The sequence below is a fragment of the Zootermopsis nevadensis genome, unplaced genomic scaffold (genome assembly GCF_977971745.1).
Source record: "Zootermopsis nevadensis isolate Lab colony 2312 unplaced genomic scaffold, Znev_1.0 Znev_ptg000028l, whole genome shotgun sequence".
Classification (NCBI taxonomy): domain Eukaryota; kingdom Metazoa; phylum Arthropoda; class Insecta; order Blattodea; family Termopsidae; genus Zootermopsis; species Zootermopsis nevadensis.
The window spans coordinates 22049574-22070653 of NW_028259160.1; the positions used below are offsets into that span (position 1 = coordinate 22049574).

At 37.0% G+C, this 21080-nt stretch overlaps 1 protein-coding gene across 8 annotated transcripts in view; it reads right to left on the reverse strand.

The window, feature by feature from the left end:
* eag (potassium voltage-gated channel protein ether a go-go) overlaps positions 1 to 21080 on the reverse strand; it is a 125645-nt gene that overhangs the window by 63502 nt on the left and 41063 nt on the right. For 5 of the 8 annotated variants that reach the window (XM_087357659.1, XM_087357663.1, XM_087357661.1 and 2 more), the window contains exons 3-5: positions 19355 to 19455; positions 17570 to 17702; positions 5373 to 5453 (exon numbers count right to left, since the gene is read on the reverse strand). In XM_087357659.1, coding sequence (XP_087213785.1) covers positions 5373 to 5453; positions 17570 to 17702; positions 19355 to 19455 — 315 coding nt within the window. The remainder of the gene's footprint in view (positions 1 to 5372; positions 5454 to 17569; positions 17703 to 19354; positions 19456 to 21080) is intronic. The other 3 variants (XM_087357662.1, XM_087357665.1, XM_087357666.1) reach the window with 1 other exon arrangement.

Sequence of the window (21080 nt, forward strand, 5' to 3'; positions counted from 1 at the left end):
CTGCATGCCAAGTGATGATCTGGCTGATTTGAATGAGTTTTGAAACTTTTGGCAAATCACTGTGCCAAAATCTCTACCCCCATCCAGAAAAACCGAGGCAGTTGGCCACTTCTCGTCAAAGTTTCCCTTGAATCCTTCATAAATGCGTATCGTCTGCATCTGGTTCGAAGGTCCAACTGCTTAACGGCGTTCGTTTATTTACTGGAATACCCTAGTGACGAGGTCTCTAGGAAGAAGGGCGCTTGAGGTTACCCGGTTTTAGTGTGGACACCACGCGAGGGTGTTTCAATACCGAGTTGAAGTGCTACCTGCTGAGGACCGCGTTGAACACTTCCTTGAGAGAGTGTTTAACGCGCGCCTTGGCAGATGTCTCAGGACCCTTCAAAACATTGTCACTGTCCTTAGCGAGCGGTTCTAATCGTCCGGTCATCGGCTTCACGAGGCGGTGAACCGGGGATTTCAAGACGGGACGAGACATTTTGTTAGCGTAATGGCGTAAGGAAGCCACGGTGGTCTAGCGGTTAGAACGCTGGCCTTGTAATCCTGGGGTCTCGGGTTCGATTCCCGGCGGTGCCCGAATTTATAACTTGTGTTGGGCAAGGCCGTGGTCTAGGCAACACGGAGTTTTCCTCCGTGGCATCCCAACAATTACTCCATTCACACACAGAAGAAGGCAATGGCAAACCACTTCTGGATCATCTGCCAAGAACGTATATGAACAGGTCCCAGTCCGAGAAAAGGACGGAAGGATCCCGTTCATATGGACCTGTCGTCAGACAGAACACTAAATAATAATAAGATGAGGTGGTCTAGCGGTTAGAACGCTGGCCTTGTAATCCTGGGGTCTCGGGTTCGATTCCCGGCGGTGCCCGAATTTATAACTTGTGTTGGGCAAGGCCGTGGTCTAGGCAACACGGAGTTTTCCTCCGTGGCATCCCAACAATTACTCCATTCACACACAGAAGAAGGCAATGGCAAACCACTTCTGGATCATCTGCCAAGAACGTATATGAACAGGTCCCAGTCCGAGAAAAGGATGGAAGGATCCTGTTCATATGGACCTGTCGTCAGACAGAATACTAACTAACTAACTAACTAACTAGATGGCTTACCGAACCCGAAGGTTCATCACCGAATTAACCAAAGCCCTCCACCGGACCCTGTCCTGGGCCAACAAAATCCAGTTTCCTTCAACTCCTATCTCCCATAGATCCCGCCTGAGATTATCCTCCCATCTACGTCTAGGTCTCCCCAGCGGTCTCTTCCCTTCAGGTTTCCCAACCAGTACCCGGTGCACACCTCTTGTCCCATCCATGCGCGCTACATGTCCCGCCCATCTCACTCTTCTCGACTTAATCACCCTCACAATACTGGGGGAGCAGTACAGATTTTTAAGCTCGTCATTGTGCAGTTTTCTCCACGCCCCATCGTCTTCCCTCTTAGGCCCAAATATCCTCCTCAACACCCGATTCTCAAACACCTGCAATCTGTGTTCCTCCCTCTGAGTGAGAGACCATGTTTCGCACCCATACAAAACAACAGGCAAGATTATTGTTTTGTATACTTTAATTTTCAGGTTCTTAGAAATCAGACGGGAAGACAAAATATTTTGGACTGAGAAGTAGCAAGCATTTCCGGAATTTAGTCTCCTCCTAACTTCCTCACAAGTATCATTTTGATTTGTTATTGTTGTTCCCAAATATTTGAACTTTGTAACCCTTTCAAAGGATTTATTAGCTACCCTAAGATAATTTTGCCCGCCTGTCTTCTGATGACGAGATACTAACATGTACTTAGTTTTTTCTGAATTTACTTCCAGCCCCACTTGTCTACCAGCCTCTAGTAAAACTTCTGCGTTCCTCTTTATTGTATTTATATCGTCCCCCAATAAATTAACATCATCAGCATATGCCAATAGCTGATGTGTCCCGTTCAATTGCAAACCCTCCTGCCTACCTTGGACCTTCCTGATGGCGTATTCTAGCGCAAAGTTAAAGAGCAAGGGAGACAAAGCATCTCCTTGTTTTAGACCGTTCTTGATGAGGAATGTCTCAGATACATATTTACCTACTCGAATTTTGCTGCAGGTTTCATTTAAGCACATTTTTATTAGACCCACTAGCTTCTTTGGTATACCAAATTCAATAAGAATATTATATAGCACTTCTCTCTTCACAGAGTCATAGGCTTTTTTGAAATCTATAAATAACTGATGTACAGTCCCACCGAACTCCCATTTTTTCTCTAGTATCTGACGAATGCAAAAGATCTGATCAATCGTTGATCTGTTTCGTCTGAACCCACACTGATGATCCCCAATAGTTTCATTCGCATATGGGGTTAATCTTGCCAAAAGAATGTTGGATAGAATTTTGTATGAGGTTGATAGCAGCGATATTCCTCGGTAATTACCACACTCAGTCTTGTCCCCCTTCTTATAAATAGGAATAATTATGGATTCCTTCCATTGATGTGGCATCTCTTCCTTATCCCAAATTAACTGAATAAGCTTATGGATCCTCATATGCAACCCTTTGCCACCTGCTTTAATTAATTCGGCCGGAATCTGATCAATTCCTGGAGATTTATAACTTTTCAACTTCCCAATGGCTAGTTCCACTTCATCTAAGCTAGGTTCTGGCACCAACAGTTCAGCTGTATGCATTTTAATCTGTCTAATATCACCAGTATTATGAACATTTAAGAGCTCGCTAAAGAAATTTTTCCACCTATTCACAATTTTTATTGGATCTGCAAGCAAATTGCCACTATCATCCTTTACCAAATTAGTCTGGGGTTGATATCCTTTCTTAAAGTTATTAATGCCTCTGTACAGGTCTCTGATGTTTTTTTCCTTATTATTTGTCTCAAGTTCAGCAATTTTGCCCTTCAGGTATTCCCTTTTCTTAGTCCTAAAGGTTCTACTAGCCTCACGTCTCACGTTACATAGATTATCCGCATTTGTTTTGTTTGGGTTCTGCAACCATTGAAATTTTGTTTGCTTCCTTCGATCTATTAATTTTGAACATTCTTCATCAAACCACGGTTTATTTTGCTTTCTCCTGTAGTATCCTAGTTTCTCTTTTGCTGAAATTTTGATGCAGTTTCTGACATTTTCCCACTCCCTGTTGATGTCCACACTTTCATTATCCTCATTTGTCTCTAAAATTTGAAACCTATTCGAAATTTCAACTTGATATTGTTCCTTTGCCTCTCCCTCACTTAATTTTTTCAAATCAAATCTTTCTGTGTCAAAATTTTGTTTAGTTCGTCTACTTACTGAAAGCCGCTCCCTCACTTTTGCTACCACCAGATAATGATCAGTGTCGCAATCTGCTCCTCTGAATGATCTCACATCAATTACATTTGTCTGCCTTCTCTTATCTACTAAAACATGATCTATTTGATTGTGTGTTCTGCCATCTGGGGAAGTCCAAGTGTATTTATGAACATCACGGTGTGGAAATTTTGTACTTTTTACAATTAAATCTTTTGACGTAGCGAAGGTCACTGCTCTGACGCCATTATCATTACTAAGTGCATGGAGACTCTCGCTGCCTATTGTGGGTTTGAAGACATCCTCCCTCCCAATTTTTGCATTGAAATCTCCTAGCAGAATTTTCATGTGATACTTGCCAAATGTATCAAATACTGATTCCAATATAAAATAAATAAATAATGACGTGGAACGAACATCTGGCTATGATCGGCCTAGAAATCCAGTCCACGTGATCCACATTACGATGACCCGCCTTTAAGACTGGAAGTCCTCTGCTCAGACCCTCGGTCAGGTCCGACATAGTAATGGATCTTGAGGGCGTGATGTATCATTTGGGCGAAGTATTTATCGTACCACAGAGTGTAAGTGATGGCAAGATTTTGGTGTTACGTCATTACAGGAAGCTCTTGTCCACTGTGTGTTCGTATTCACGTTGTGCCACACGTGGTTACACTTTTTTTTGTTTATTTGAGAATTTATGAAAGATTTTAAAGTGGAGATTGCTTAGTGATGACAAAATAGTGTATATATTTGATGTTAGCTGTGGAAATATATTAGGTATCAGTTCTAGTGATAATGATTGTGAAATAAACGATGCTGGAGTCAGTGAGAGTGAGAGTGGTACAAGCGACAATGACGTAAATGTGGGCGAAAGAGGTCGAGAATATTAATTCCACTGCAAAATATTGAAAATAAAACAGTTTTGATGGAATATTTAAGTACGTTGAGGCAACTATCAGCTTCTCAAGGAAGATTCTTCTCCATGCAGTATGTTATTTGTCGTTTTTGTATTGGTAATTTAATTTAAAATTGTTTTTGCGTCATGTTATAACACAGTCTGTTTGCTGTAAATGGACCATCTATAAAGCCAAGCTCATCTAACGTCACTCATCTTCCACTTTTTCGTAATTTTTAACAGTTTAACGCATGTTTTATAATAACATTAACTTTTACAAAAAAAATATATTTCGCGAAACAAAAAAAATCAGTAGGATTTGAGGTTTTAATGGCGGTAAGTCCGAAGAAAGTTGAAGGAAGATGGCTATCTTCTGATTTGTAACCCTGTGTATTCTGTTAGACGTTTACCGACGTTTCATCCATGCTGCTTCCATCATCAGGGCGATAATTAAGCACGATGAAATCAGCAAGGACCTCTTAAACGCTGGTAATATTCTACCAGAATACACGGCGATACAACCCATAAGACAGCCATCTTCAAAAATGTATTCGCTTGGTAATGGTTGAACAGTTTCTTGTATCAATTCCCCTTGCAGGTTTATGCAAGATGGCAAATCTAGTTCAAAGACCGGTTGGGGGATGAGTCACAATTCAGGGACAATGAATATTTAGGGAACAGAGAAAAATACCAATTCCCCTTATCACTCGTCACATAATTCGTAACGTAACTCAAATTAAAATGGCATCAGAGAGGTTTACAATTAATCTGTTGTTAAAATATACATGAAATATGTTCATATTTTGAATGATTAATGGACGATCATGTGTAGTTCACTAATTTCTAATTTGTATTGTTCTCTACAGCTGATCGTAACTGAGTAGAATATATCTTGGTCACAAAATGATTGTTCTAGGTGCCCACGTGTTTTCTCAATTTCGGAGTTGGAGAAGTCGCAGAACGATATCGAAATAAAACATATTTCATATCAGACAAATGCAATTTAGACAAAGGACAAAGGATACTTACGTCAGACAGAAATAATACAGATAAATGAAGCGTTAAGTAGAGTTTTGAATGTCTTAAGAGGCACTGAAACGTGTGGGATGATCTGGTTCGTAATAAAATGGACACTATCAGTGAAATTAGTAGTAACGTCGAGCATCCCCGCCCTAGAAACTTTCTTCATTTGTTTACCTTCTTCCTCCCCGGGTTCTGCAACCGGGACATGGCTTTCCTGACTCAGGTGGCTAGGGATTTCCGACACGGATTCATCACCTGAAAATTAGAAGGTCGTAAGCGCCGTTGTGGGAGAAATGTGTACTAAGTCTAACATCACCGGTCTTAGGTCTCGTATCTAATGGGATTTCTGCTATGTCAGAAGTTTAAGTGAGGAATACTAAAGACCAGTGCATCAGAGACTATTCATTTTCTACTTTACTTAAGTTAAAAGGAAAATATACTAAATTAGGAAAAAAAAACGCATATGCAAATGTAATAAGCAGAGGTATTTTGTACAATAAGATACGAATAAATTACTTTATACCTACTATGGAGATAAAAATAAAATAAGCTATTAAACGTCAAAATATTTTTGCGTTTTTCTCAGAACTAGATTTGGCTCTTACAAACTTTAATTTTCCTTTCACGTGTTTTATACCATCAAAGACCGAGTTTATTTTTTAATTTAATCTAATTTTGATAGACGTTTAAATCCTAGAGCTTTAAATATCAAAGCGAAATATTTAGGGCAAATTCGATCTCGTCTTATTGCCTGTCGAATATTTTTCAGGATTACCACGCCTTCAAATGGAATTTCCCGGTAATAAGACGCCCTGGAAAAAAAAAAACTCTCCAACTATCTCGTTTTAACGTCAGATGTGTTGCACACACCTCAATTTAACTCCATAGACAGACTCTTCCTTAAGAAGCTGAAAGTCGCTAACCTATTCAACGCATTCTAAATATTTTATTAAACCTGATTTGTTATGGATTTCGTGACACTTCTCCATTATAATTCAATCTTTACTCTCACAGCCTATTTTAAGACCGATTCCAATACACTCCCATCTACGTCAATTTCTACCAAGTGGTCTATTTCTCTGTCCCCATTCCACGTTCATGCGTCATTTCATAGAGCCCATGTAAGTCTGAGGCCCTGAGAAACATTTTCCGGATATGAAGGGGTTTATAGACGATTACAGACACAAAACTATGATAACATTAATGACGAAGAACGTTTTGGTGGTAACTGTAGTAAGTATCGAAGAACTTGTGATTTGTTCAAGTAGCCTAGAACGTGTTCTGTTAACAAACAGAAGACTTGGAGATTAAAGTTGTCTGAACAAGTTCCTAGTATGGATGAGACATGAATCAATACATAAACAGGATGAGAGCATCGTAATGACGCGCCCACCTGGAAGTCCAAGGAAATAATGGGAGATACACATTCATGAATCAAACTTAACGCAATAAAATATATGAATACGATAAATAGTCGACCCCTTGCGTGCGACTACCGGACAATAAAATTAAAAACATTTTACAGTCGGATTTGAAGCACCAAGTGAACGTTAAATAATCATTGTAAATAATGAGTATCGACAGTATAACACCTATGAAAAAAGACGATTCTGCCAACCTTTTCACTATCCCATCTCAGGTCCTCCACGTCCAATCCTCTAACACAAAATCAAGCTCCAATTTCGCAAACTTTCACCGAAATTATCACCAAGATGCCAAGTACCTTAACCATCATCATCATAATTCGGTGCAACAGTCAGCCGACGATACTCAGAGAGGATTACCAACATAACTTTCGTTAAAATTTGAGTTTTATATAATTAATATGCACTGTGTCTAGGGAAGATTTCACTTTATCATCAGTACGTTTTGGGATATTGAAACGAAACGTTAAGGATCTGTGTCTGAGAATCTTTTCTTACCATACATATCGCTGTTTCATCATAGTTTCTTTAACGACGTGTCCATACACCTCTGACATAACCAGTCCCACCCACCAAAATCCCTCTCAACATCGGGCACAGAAGATGTTACAGCGAGGAGATTAGGCAGTCATAGAGGACGCTGAACTGGACCGAGATGAGACTTGGAGGCAGGATATACCTCTTAATCCCTCTCTCTTTAGTCAAAGATTTTAACAGATTAGTAAAGTGTTCTGAATCTATAAAGTGTCAGGATTTTTAATCCCTATATTTGCTAATGACGTAATTAAATCCCAAAGTTATATAACTTTTTAGATAAAGATCTTATCTTTATTATTAACCCAAACACAAGAATGAAATAAATTAAAATTAAAAAAGTATATTCCAAAAATATTCACTCCTCGTATACAAGCTCCTCTTCTGAATCCTGGTTTGGTTTGTTTATATTTATTTGTAGATAATAAATTTATTTATGTATTATAAATAAATAAGTAATTTAAATACACAGCGGACATCTAATCATAATAGTAGAGGATGCACCAACTTCAAATGTACGGTAAAATTAACCATAAATCAAGCTTAGACAAATATTAACGTGGAATTAAATGATATTAAACCTTACAGAATTTGTTGTTTCCCCCAGAAACCAAAAATTGTATAATAAAATTATTAACAAACGTATTAAATTGCATAGAATCCACTGAATGTAGAACACAGATATGTGTCTTTTGAACTGCATTGTAAAAATAATGTCATAATGAGCCACGGTGGTCTAGCGGTTAGAACGCTGGCCTTGTAATCCTGGGGTCTCGGGTTCGATTGCCGGCGGTGCCCGAATTTATAACTTGTGTTGGGCAACACGGAGTTTTCCTCCGTGGCATCCCAACAATTACTCCATTCACACACAGAAGAAGGCAATGGCAAACCACTTCTGTATCACCTGCCAAGAACGTATATGAACAGGTCCCAGTCCGAGAAAAGGATGGAAGGATCCTGTTCATATGGACCTGTCGTCAGACAGAACACTGAATAATAATATAATAATAAAACGTAACCTGTAAAGAAATGAAAACATTATATCGAAACGTTTCACGACCATTTATCAATGTGAAAATAGGAATAAATTAAAGATCTTCACTTTCAGATAAAGTTATTGCACTTAGCAGTCTTGTATTCGGAGTTAATTTTAAAGTTACAGAGTAAAGCCAAATGCAATAATTTAATTTCTACTTAAAAGTCTTAGCTGTTGGTCCTTAAGGTAGGATGTTTAAAAAATAATTACGAAAGATAGAAAAAGGACCCTTTTGACAAAAGGTTCTATGAAGTTTATAAGACGATCCTACTGACATTATTTTCGTGGATTATAACCCAATTAAACGATCACAATCCCATGTTACACGATGCTGTGGCGCATTTCTTAAAGTTTACACTTCAATTTATATTTGCATCTTAAATACGAGGGACCAAACTCGAAAAACACACAAAACAACAAACATGACAAACAGCTTTTTTCTTTTAATCTGCACGGTTTTTATACCAAGACAGAAGACTAAATATTTTGAAGTGAATAATAGCGCGAATTTCCCAGACTATCGTCTTTATTTCGAATTTTGTCATATTTACGAGGTGCGATCAGAAAGTTTCAAGACTGCGCGTATAAAAACCCGTACACTTATCTCAGGTATTAAATTCATCCATCACCCTCGAAGTAGTTCCCCTGGGAGTGAACACAACGATCCCAGCGCCGCTACCAAGCCTGGAAGCATCCCTGGAAATCTTTCTTTGTCAGCCTGTCAAGCACCATCTGCGATTCTGCCTGAATCTCTTCTATCGTCTCAAATCTCCTTCCCTTTAGCTGAATTTTCATCTTTGGGAAGAGGAAGAAGTCACACGGCGAATAAGGAGGGTGCGGGATGACGGCCATGGTGTTTGAGGCCAAAAACTGCCGAACTTTGAGGGCAGCCTTGGCACGAACTTGGCTGTGATGCGTAGATATACGTCTAATGAAAGTAGTACTCCAAACCAAATTTCTTGTAGAATACGAAGTTCGTACATATATATTACCTAGCGAAATTCTTGTAACGTCTTTATCCAGTGACGTCACATATTCAGGAGGAAATTTGTGCGTCAAGCCTTACTAAAAAAAACAAAAAAAACAAGAAAATTAAGGCGGATCAAGATTTTTAAACGGATATTCTGTGATATTATATTTAAAATAAATTCTTTATCATCGTGAAATAGTGTTAAGATTTTGCTTTCACTAACTAAAAATAACTAAGTTTAGAAATTACGAACACTCTTTGCACCTTCTGTAGTGGTGTTATTGAAACAGTACAAAATGTAGACATTAATTCTCAGCCAACCAATTTCCTTAAATACCTCATCCACCCTCATCCAGTTCTAACAAAAGCTTAACGAAATTACAAACACAGAATCACTTATCTGATGGCGTTATGAAATCTACTTCACAATTTATGGCACCAGACGACGTAAAACCATTCTTAATGTTAATTTGGTTAATTGAATAAAAATTTACTTGGATATTATCCATCGTCTAGTAAATATAAAACGTAAAACGACGTTTCGGAGATGGGACTCTATCTCCGTCTTCAGGTTCCTACACAGTTGGGCCCACTAGATAGAGCTAATCCCTATCTCCGGACTTTTTCCTTGGATATTATCCATCGTCTAGTAAATATAAAACGTAAAACGACGTTTCGGAGATGGGACTCTATCTCCGTCTTCAGGTTCCTACACAGTTGGGTCCACTAGATAGAGCTAATCCCTATCTCCGGACCTCTTGGATATTATACATCGTCTAGTAAATATAAAACGTAAAAACGACGTTTCGGAGATGGGACTCTATCTCCGTCTTCAGGTTCCTACACAGTTGGGCCCACTAGATAGAGCTAATCCCTATCTTTCTGAAGACGGAGATAGAGTCCCATCTCCGAAACGTCGTTTTGCGTTTTATATTTACTAGACGATGGATAATATCCAAGTAAATTTTTATTCAATTGACTCTTCACCATCGTCAAGAAGTTTTAGATTTGTTAATTTGGTTAAGTTGGTTTAAATGCTGCACAAATACACACCGTGACTGAAAAATCTGGAAACCCACATTAAGATATGTATTGACAGTAGAAAATTAAAAACAATTCGATTAGATTAACACAAATAACAACATCGCTGTGACGTTACAAATCCCGACGCGAGTCACGTGATGTAAATTGCTCGCGCCAGACCGTCAATTGTTTTTTTCTTCAACAGTCCAAATGCAAGAATATGTTTTTTTTCAAAACGGTTAACGAGTGTTCGCTATTGAACACTGCCTGAGGTCTCGTTCTTACTTTATTTATTATTTTATTTATTTGGTGTTCTGTCTGAGGACAGGTCCATATGAACAGGATCCTTCCATCCTTTTCTCGGACTGGGACCTGTTCATATACGTTCTTGGCAGATGATCCAGAAGTGGTTTGCCATTGCCTTCTTCTGTGTGTGAATGGAGTAATTGTTGGGATGCCACGGAGGAAAACTCCGTGTTGCCTAGACCACGGCTTTGCCCAACACAAGTTATAAATTCGGGCACCGCCGGGAATCGAACCCGAGACCCCCAGGATTACAAGGCCAGCGTTCTAACCGCTAGACCAATGAGATACGTGTCACGTTTCCCGATTATTCAATGACAGAAAAATCCACAATACTTCGCATGGTTTACCGTGTGGTTCGCACACTTTTTTTTCGAGGGGATAGATATTATAAATTGTCGTCCTCCGTGGAATAGTGGTTAGCGTGCTTGCTACTGAGACCAAGGTTCAAACCCAGCCGAGGTCGATGGATTTTTAAGGGTGGTAAAAATCCGTAACATAACTTCCTTCTTATGTTATATATTCACGGCGTGTAAAAGAACCTTACGAGCATGAACGAGGTGTTTCGTGAGCAAAATTCAGTGACCATTTCTCACCCAAGTCTCTCCTGATTCACTACTAGATGGCTCTGGCAGTCAAATTAGGATTGAGTAGAAATTGTGTAGAGACAGTGGGCTGGCCACTCACTACTCGCAAATGCACACTCAGAAGACTAGGATAACCTCCGAAAAGGGGTGGCGAAGACCCACAAATGGGTTTTAGGGCCAAGAATAAATATATTATAAATTAAGTTTCCTGTAATGTTGATGTATTTGTGTGCCTAAGAGATAAATAAGTGACTAAGACATCATAATATGGCTAGTTGAAAATTCCCACTCCTTCCATAAAATCCGTTACACAACATGAAAGTCGGAACACGCCGACCTGTTTCTTGACGGAGGATAATTGATCCCGGTTTCTTCAGTAAAACGATAATCGCTTAACGTTACCAAGATTTATTATCAATTATATGAATTCGGAAGCTGACGAACAAGACTGCTGGTTTCAGCAAGATGGGACTACGGCTCATATATTAAATTTAAGAATTCAGATATTCAGCGAGCTACTTACTAGTCTCATTATTTCTCGAAATTTGTGTCCTGTTCTATCCCCGGATCTAACGTCACGGGGATTTCCATCGCTGGGGTTCTTGTGAAAACAAAAACAACCCGCATACGTTAGAATAACTGAATCAAAATACTGAGTTTTTAAATTTCAAACTTTATTGCAGAAAATCTTTATCGGGTTGCATATGAGGAAAAGATATAACTTATAGATTCCTAAACGCAATGTACATTTCAGTCACTTAATACAACATCGTTTGTTTCTTGTTTCCTGATTAAAGTAATTTATTTTTATGACGTGTAACGAGAATTATTTTAAAATCATCCAGTATTTTTTAGTCATAGATTACGCGGTATAAGATAAACAGATTTTACTTGATATAATACGCTAAGATCTGTGACTAATGCGTATCCTTGTTATTACACAGAGAGATTCATAACATCATATAAAGACTGTTCTAGAAACCTCGGAATTATGCAGCTTGAATAACGAAATAACTCTTTAACTTTAACAAAGAGGACGTAAGTGTCTTACAGAGTTTAAGATCTGATTCACGTAATGTTCTAGAACCGAGAAAAACGTGAAGTATACACTAATATTTTATTAATATAGATATTTTCTAATAAAGCTAATGGTACTAATCTCTAACATGCGGGATCGGGGTTTCATTCAACATTCCAAGACAGATTTTACTAACTCTAAAAAAATTTTCGACTTTGTTATTTATAACAAAATATACAAATTTCTATATGCACTATCACTTACTAAATTTATACTACCTAGCATAAGCCACTGTTTAATAGGAATGTAGACCTTCACGAACAAGGTAAAAATTTCGTTTTTACGTTAACTTGTACAGCTCGTAGTAAAGGGATGACATACACATCGAATGTTCAGAGGTTTCAAAGAAAAAATACTAAAATCGTTCTTAATACGATTAATATCGATATTTACTGACGTTTATTTATTTATGTGAAATGAATTTATATAACGTAGCCTGAAGGATTTAAAATTTACTTCGTTAATGCAATACAAAAATTTAATGTTTAAATATTAACAAATAAATAGCTAACAGGATTGTCGATAACAAATATATATTTATATTTTATTAATGTGACTTCATATGGTAATTACAGGCCTATATAAATATTTGTGCGTATCACGATGTCACATCACTTAAGACACAATAAACAAATTCGTGTCTACAGCTGTTATAAGATTCATTCATGCATTTATGCACAGTGAAATATTTGTTATTTAAACGCCTCTAAATATTTTACTTCTTCCACGGAAAATCGTCGCTTAACCCGAAAACCTACGGTCCTTACTTCGTCGCCGAAATTATACTGATAACATTCTTGGTTGAGAAGTAACTCGTAACTCGATGTTCAGTGCAGTTCTCAAGAGAAATTCAGTGATTCATTAAAATTCTATGTTAAAAAAAGTATTTTTGTCGTAAAATATTTGTTTAAAACTGTCATCGTGAAGAACCTGTCTCTTTTAAACTCCGAAAGAAAGTGTAGTCACGTGATGTTTCATTGCCGCGTTTAACAGCAGTGAACATATACTAAATTACATTACCAGGTAAATTAATTCACAAAGGAGAGTACGTCTAGAGAGGCTGAACCAGTCAAGAACCTCTCAACTTTATTTTTAACGCAGATTTTCATTACTGTCTTGTGAAGAGCTCGCCATAAATATACCAGAACACAAATAATTTTAATCCAGTCGACGCAGTTGTAATTTCAGGGAACAGAATTTTCTCGATTCTAATAACGTGATTCTAGATACAACTGAAATCAGAAAGAACGACTAAGTAAGATTGACTTTTCATTAGAGTTAATATCTAAAAATTATTTTTTTTATATCTTAATTGCGTCATGTTTGTGTTTTATTGATACAATATTTTATTTTCCGTCTATACACAAACTTAAAATAATTTTGTTTAAAATTACTTAAAATTATAACATTCTCAGTAGATACTGCATCTTGTTACATTTTTTGTATTACAAAATAATACAAGTAATACAAAAAAAATATATAACAAGATGCAGTATCTACTGAGAATGTTATAATTTTAAGTAATTTTAAACAACATTATTTTAAGTTTGTGTATAGACGGAAAATAAAATATTGTATCAATAAAACAGTTTCGACACTTATTAATTCCATGTGGTGGATCAAATATAGTATCTATAAGTTTAAAATCTAGTGTTTACTTAATACACATAAAACAATGCAGACTCCGTTTATCTTCCTAATAAAAAAACAATACGAACACGATTACATTACATCAACTATGAAATATTGTGAGAGCTCGAAAATCGTGTCCCCCTACGTCACCTGACTTCAATCCATGTTACCTTCACTTCACACTGAAAAACAAAGTGTGAAGTCCTCGCTCAAGGAGACCATTGATTGTGGAATTTTCCCATTTCAAAATAACAATGTTGTTGTGTGTATAACTGCGCCAGGTCAGGTTATAATTTACGGTGAACAAATTCAGTATTTTGTAAGATGCAAGTCAAACTATGTGGAAATCTGCTTAAACCCTTCGGGCCAATATCGTAGCATTGAGCCCGTAGATGAACAAAATACTTTGTATGGAAGTATGTATGAAAAAATATATCTGCACTTAAAAATATATGCTTACACGTGTTTCTGTAAACACACTATAAAATAGAGAAAAACTCACGTTCTCAAATAACATACAAAATAATAAGGAACGATTATATGATATGTAAGATATTAATAAAGAATCTAATATAATTACATGCTTTAGTTCAAGTGTTTATCAAAAATATTGAAAAAAAATGACAAAATTTCAAATAATGCATAAAATGATTTTAAAATATAGACATGTACATATACTAATTATTACTTTCTTTACTTCAAACTTAATTCAGGATAGAAGTTTATTTAATCCATTTTACATTCTTCTTTCTAAGATTTATTTATCTTTATTTTATTTTTTATTTATCTTATATCATTAAATATAATGTCGCCTACGTTCAGTAACTGTTTATTTGTTCACAGACGCATCTGATATTGAACCGGCTTTTCAGAAATAATTTCAATTCCAATAATAGTTTGTCAATGACTCCAAACCTATATTTTATCATTATTTTTTATTAGAAGTGTGAATCTCCGGGAACCCTGATAATATTTGCTCTTTGTTCATCCACAAAGTCAAAATTGTAAATGGCGATAAGATAATTTCATTTTTTTTTTACAAACAGAATTTTTTTTACGCTGTATAATTCGCGAATAATTTTAACTCTTTTAGTCACATACAAACATTTTATCTTGTTTACACATATGTTGGTCATTGCAGGGTAAGATTTTTTACAAAGCCGGGATATTTACATTGGGATAGACACAACAAAACCCATCCTTAATGGTACAGGCGTAGATCAATACCGACGTGAGCTGTATCATTAAGAACGTAAACAATTGAAAATGTTTCATAACCTAAACAACTAATTTTCCTTTTCAGAGAAACTAAGCATGTTCGTTATTTCCGAGAAATTTAGTAATAAATTTATATAAATTAAATGTTAAATTCTCCTTTTGTCACTACAACAATAAAATCTATATATATTCGAGAGAATTACAAACGTTTTTACAAAACTGCACAGATAAAATATTAAAATTCTATTTGCTTTCTCAAAAAAGTGAAATTTTTACTTTGTTATGAACTTTTACCTCAACTGTTTTTAAATTAATTATGGTGACCTATGCATGGTTTCAAAGGTCACAACAAAAATCCTTTCTAAATACAATTTTCCTAAAAGAAAATTAGCGTCCTGTAAAGTCTAATATTAATCGCGTCCCATATGAATAAATCTGATATTAATTCGTGTGATTGTATCTAATGAAATATTTTACCCCTTTGTTAAAATGATATTAAAATATACACACAAATATTCAGAAACTCAGTTACTGAGTAACTTTTATAAAAGATGAAAGAAATCCTCTTAATCGCCATAAAAGTCATACCTTTAAAGCAATGATATTTACAGCTAGATGCACGTTCCATGACGGTGCGTTGATCATGTCAGTAAAACTCCCATGCTCATGGCAACTTCAATGCAAGTAGGGCCTAGGGCCATTTAATGTCAAGCGTAGTGTGTGTATGTACAAATGTTTACAAAATTGTTTCAAATAATGTCTTGGTCCAATACACACAAAAGATCCAATTAATTCTTAAACAAATAATCTATTTAACAAACAACACTTTATACAAAACGTACAATAATTTTGTTGTTTTTTACGGTAAGAATGTAAAACCTGCATATATGAAGCTACTTAGGTCATTGTTCCACGAAAGACATATTTCAAGTTCTTAGGTAAAAAATATGAAATGACTTATAAGTAATATTGCACCGTATAGGAACTGTCCGACGTTTTGGAGGTGGGATGCTGTGATAATGGAAGGGTTAAGCCCTTCTGAAACGTCGGTCAATTTCTACCAGACTACACGGCCCAACATTCCAGATGAAATTTACGGTACAGAATACGAAATGATGAAATAAGAAATCTACTGACCTGTAAATAATTTAGAACTAAATTATCGCAAATTAAAAATCGAAATAAGACTAAAGAATGCAAGATAGTTTATTATAAAAACAGCAGAGGGCAGAGAGAGTTGAGGGGAAACAAAAGAGGCGAAAGGAATTTTTGAAACTTGTGAACATCGGAGTAAATAGGTTCCTACGCGTTTTACGGAAGTCGCGTGGGAAAAAATGGACCGGGATCGTTTCGCCCGGGACCTCGACTGTAGTGGCCTCTGGTCAACACGGTTACGAAAGTTTGGTTCCATAAAAGGCTGTGACTATCTCAAGAACTCTTAGCTTATTAGAAAGGACCGTATTCCATGGGCCAACTTATAAAATGCTATGATATAAGTACACAGAATAAAGACAAATTTCAGCCCAAACGTTACACGTGTGATGACAAAACATTACAGAAGTCAACTGGCCTTAACAGCTGATTTGTCCACTATGCTGATAGCAATATTTTTTACCTTGTTCTTACAAATTACAATTTTAAAAACCACTGTAGCCTTGTCCAAATACCTCAGAGTACGAAAATAAATTTGGGGATAAAATGCTAATAATCTGAAAAGAAGGCGATAATTTGGCGAAAACACCTTCCGTAGAATTCGCTTATTTTATTATAAATTCATATTATAACACGTCTTTACCTGTCTTATAAATATTCTATTAACGAGACTTCAATGATTACTTTAATATGATACCCTCATATGTGAATGTTTTTACACTAATAATTATTGTACCCAGAAGAAATTATTCAAGCAATGACAAACACATAACTATAGTTCTCCCTTCCTTTAATAACGTGGGCGTTGATGTACTTTCAAAAGTCTAATTAAAGCTAACTTACACTGCAAAAAATTAATTTGTCTATTTGCAATTCATACAACATTACAGGCCTTGAATTTATTTTGCCTTAACATATCAGATTATATAAACACTCGAACGTTCCCTACAGGCATGGAATCAATTTTCGCTCACGAGAGATCGTCATAATCTATTCCCTTTAAGGGCATGACTAACAAAGAAGTAATTTCTGTGGAATGTACGCAGGAAACGTTTGGTATAACTTGTATTGATAAAATCACAATAAGTTTATACGTGTATGTATCATATTTTATGTTAATTATAAAAACTATTAAAGATATAAAAATTAAATGTATTGGACCAAGACTCGAAAACCACTACAAGAATCCTAAAGATATATTCTGTACATTAATACATCAGGGCGTTTAAAGTCTATATAAGTTTACAGTTCTACAGGATTAGGTAATGACTGTAACCATGTCAGAAATGCAATCAACCACCAAGATCAAGAAGAAATATATAACATTAATAAATACACAAGCGAAAGTCAGAGGCGCGTAATCAAAAATCGAACAGCAGATAAAATTCAGAGTGGCAAGTGAACGTGTACTCACTGTTCTTCTTGTAAAGGAGAATCTCGAACTGGTCGTGAATCTGGTTCTCCAGACACTCGTCAATACGAGCGATGGTCTCCTTGTCTGTCAGTTCCCCGTACATAAAAGTACAGCGACAGGATTTCTGCATCACCTACAGAAAAATTAACCAGACCAAAGTAAAGAGCATCAAAGAACATTACACATGAAGGTTTCTGTCTTCTGGGTTGTTGCGATGACTCGCCCTGATGACGGAAGCAGTATGACCTCTGAAACGTTGGTAAACATCGACCAGACTATACGGCGCAACAACCCAGAAGACAGAAGTCTTCATACTAAAAATCGCCCTGATGAAGGCGGCAGTATGACCTCAGAATATTTGGTAAACATCGACCAGACTACACAGCGCAACACCCACAAGACAGAAATCTTCATACTCTGATGACGGAGGCAGTATGACCTCTGAAACGTTGGTTAACATCGACCAGACTACACAGCGCAACAACCCAGAAGACAGAAATCTTCATACTCTGATGACGGAGGCAGTATGACCTCTGAAACGTTGGTTAACATCGACCAGACTACACAGCGCAACAACCCAGAAGACAGAAATCTTCATACTCATCGCCCTGATGATGGAGGCAGTATGACCTCTGAAACGTTGGTAAACATCTACCAGACTACACAGCGCAACAACCCAGAAGACAGAAATCTTCATACTCATCGCCCTGATGATGGAGGCAGTATGACCTCTGAAACTTTGGTAAACATCGACCAGACTACACAGCGCAACAACCCAGAAGACTGAAATCTTCATACTCTGATGACGGAGGCAGTAAAGTAAAGTAAAGTTTGTCCCACTATACGCCATGTAGGCGTTTGGGGTGAGTGGAGGTATAGCTCCTCTCTTCCTTGACCTCGGCACTAGATGGGGGTGAGTGGTCAGCATCACGCCCCGGCCGGCTTTACCCCCGGGAAAGGACCCCGGTACCCATTGGACAGGAGGCTGGGTGGGCCCCAGAGCCGGTCTGGACGCAGAGACTAGAGGAAAAATCCTCTGGATGACGGAGGCAGTATGACCTCCGAAACGTTGGTTAATATCGACCATTCTACACAGCGCAACAACCCAGAAGACAGAAATCTTCATACTCAAATCTCAGGCTTCCCGACCAATACCCGGTGCTCACATCTTGTCCTATCCATGCGTGCTACACGCCCCGCCCATCTCATTCTTCTCGACTCAATCACCCTGACAATATTGGGGGAGGAGTACAGATTTTTAAGCTCATCATTATGCAGTTTTCTCCATGTCCCACCGTCTTCTCTCCTAGGCCCAAATATCCTCCTCAACACCCGATTCTCAAACACCTGCAATCTGTGTTCCTCCCTCAGAGTGAGAGACCATGTTTCGCACCCTTATCGTTGAAAAACCACTGTCAACATGTTTACTATAAATTCTAAATAGAAAAGAAAAGATACTGTGTCTTTTCTGACTAATTCGTATATGGAAAAATATAATTTTTTATAAAGTTTCGAGTCACACTGGTTGCGGAAATACTAGCTTAGAAACTTACTCAAAATTTCTCATGTTAAAGTTACGTTAGGTTAGGTTAGGTTAGGTTAGGTTAGGTTAAGTTCGGTAAGGTTAGGTTAGGTTAAGTTCGGTAAGGTTAGGTTAGGTTAAGTTCGGTAAGGTTAGGTTAGGTTAAGTTAGGTTAGGTTAAGTTCGGTAAGGTTAGGTTAGGTTAGGTTAGGTTAGGTTAGGTTAGGTTAAGTTTGGTAAGGTTAGGTTAGGCTGTGACTTACCTCAGCGCGATTGTATCCCGAGATCTTGCAGAAAGACTCATTACAGTAAACGATGGGGAAGTCGACAATCTGAGCATTGGCCAACAGGAAACTGCTATCCGCTGCAACCAAAATAAGAAAAACAACAGGTATATTTTTATCATGTATACACATTTATCTTTCTCCCTAAACACAAAATACTATAAGAAATTATGACTTCTCCGGCTATAGAACAATACCACATTAATGTTATCGCCAGGTCTTCGGGTAGAATCCAGACGTATTTCTACCCATCCATATGAAGTCGGATTTATATTGTTTAATTACTAAATTTCAGTACCAAACCCAAATGTGCAGTTTATAAACTGTCGGCGAGGGTCGCAAAACAGAATTATTCTCAGGCTTCAGCCAATCGAAAAAAAAAATTTAAAACTTTTCTTTTAACTTAATGCCTTGACAAACCATTCTAAAATTCAACCACGAATAAGTCAGACCAATATTAATTCAATTTATGCAAGACCATTTCTAACTGATACAGAACATGACGCAAAACCGAAGCCAGAAGTGAACTTCGCCTGTTAAGCCCAGCCAATCACTGGAAGTCGTCCCGACTTGACATTTTAAGAAATCCCACCAATCCGGAAACATTGCAGGAAATGTGATTAAAAGGTGAACCTAAGTCATGTTTCTGTATGAGACGAAGTTCATACAATTTTAATCGAGGCACTTGATTGAATATTTAAAAATACACCTGGCTTCGGACGTTTCAATAAGATACACATCTGTCTAATATATTATTTTTTAAACTATATCTACAAATTTATCTAAAACATAATTCAGTTTGTAGGATTTGAGGTTTTCAAGACGGTGAGTACAAATATGACTGTCGTATGGGTTACAACAAGACAGCAAGGACCTCTGAAACGTCGGTAAACTTCCATCAGACTTCAGAGCGCTAAAACGCAGAAGACAATCTCCTTCAATTTACCTTGAGTTTCAAATTAATATTTCACCATACTTCTAGATTGTTTCGCAGTAAACTGACATTATCCAAGTGTATTATCAAGTCCAAACTAATTAAAATACTTCATTATATTCTCATACCAAATCTATTTTACATTTTGTAACAGTAAAGTATTCGGTATCAGAAGTTCATAACCTCAATACTGTTCTCCAAGTTAACTGGATCGGTCTTAGAGCGATGTTGGGATAGTAATTATAGGATAAATACTGCTTCGTAACCTCTCCGTTCCACTAAAGACATTTAAATTTTCAAAAGTGAAATTTTATAATTTTTTCTAAATGCACGTCAAAAAATGAGAAATGTATTCAAACTTAGAGTACTATAGAATGTTCTCTGAAGTGATCACGTAAGTGAAATACTTGTTCGATCTGCCAACATGGCGATAACGCAAAGCATTTAGATTATATCTTCTAAATGTAACATAATCAGAGTTTGTGCTGGTGGAAATTGTGAATAACAGCGTGTAGCTAAATTGTAAAAATTATCAACTTAAAATTCCTACTAGTATTTCCACTGTAATTTGAAGTTTAGAAGAAATGTGTTCATCGTAGGTTCTTCGCAGAATTGCTTCTACATTCAATGAAAATCCTAAACCCTTCTAATAATTCTCTCGATGTTCTTGTATTGCCTATTGGAAATTAAGATTGTCCTATTGTCTCTAGTGAAAATGTTTTGCGTGCGTTTATTTCGGGACGGCGCCTAGCGACTATGACACCATTCACG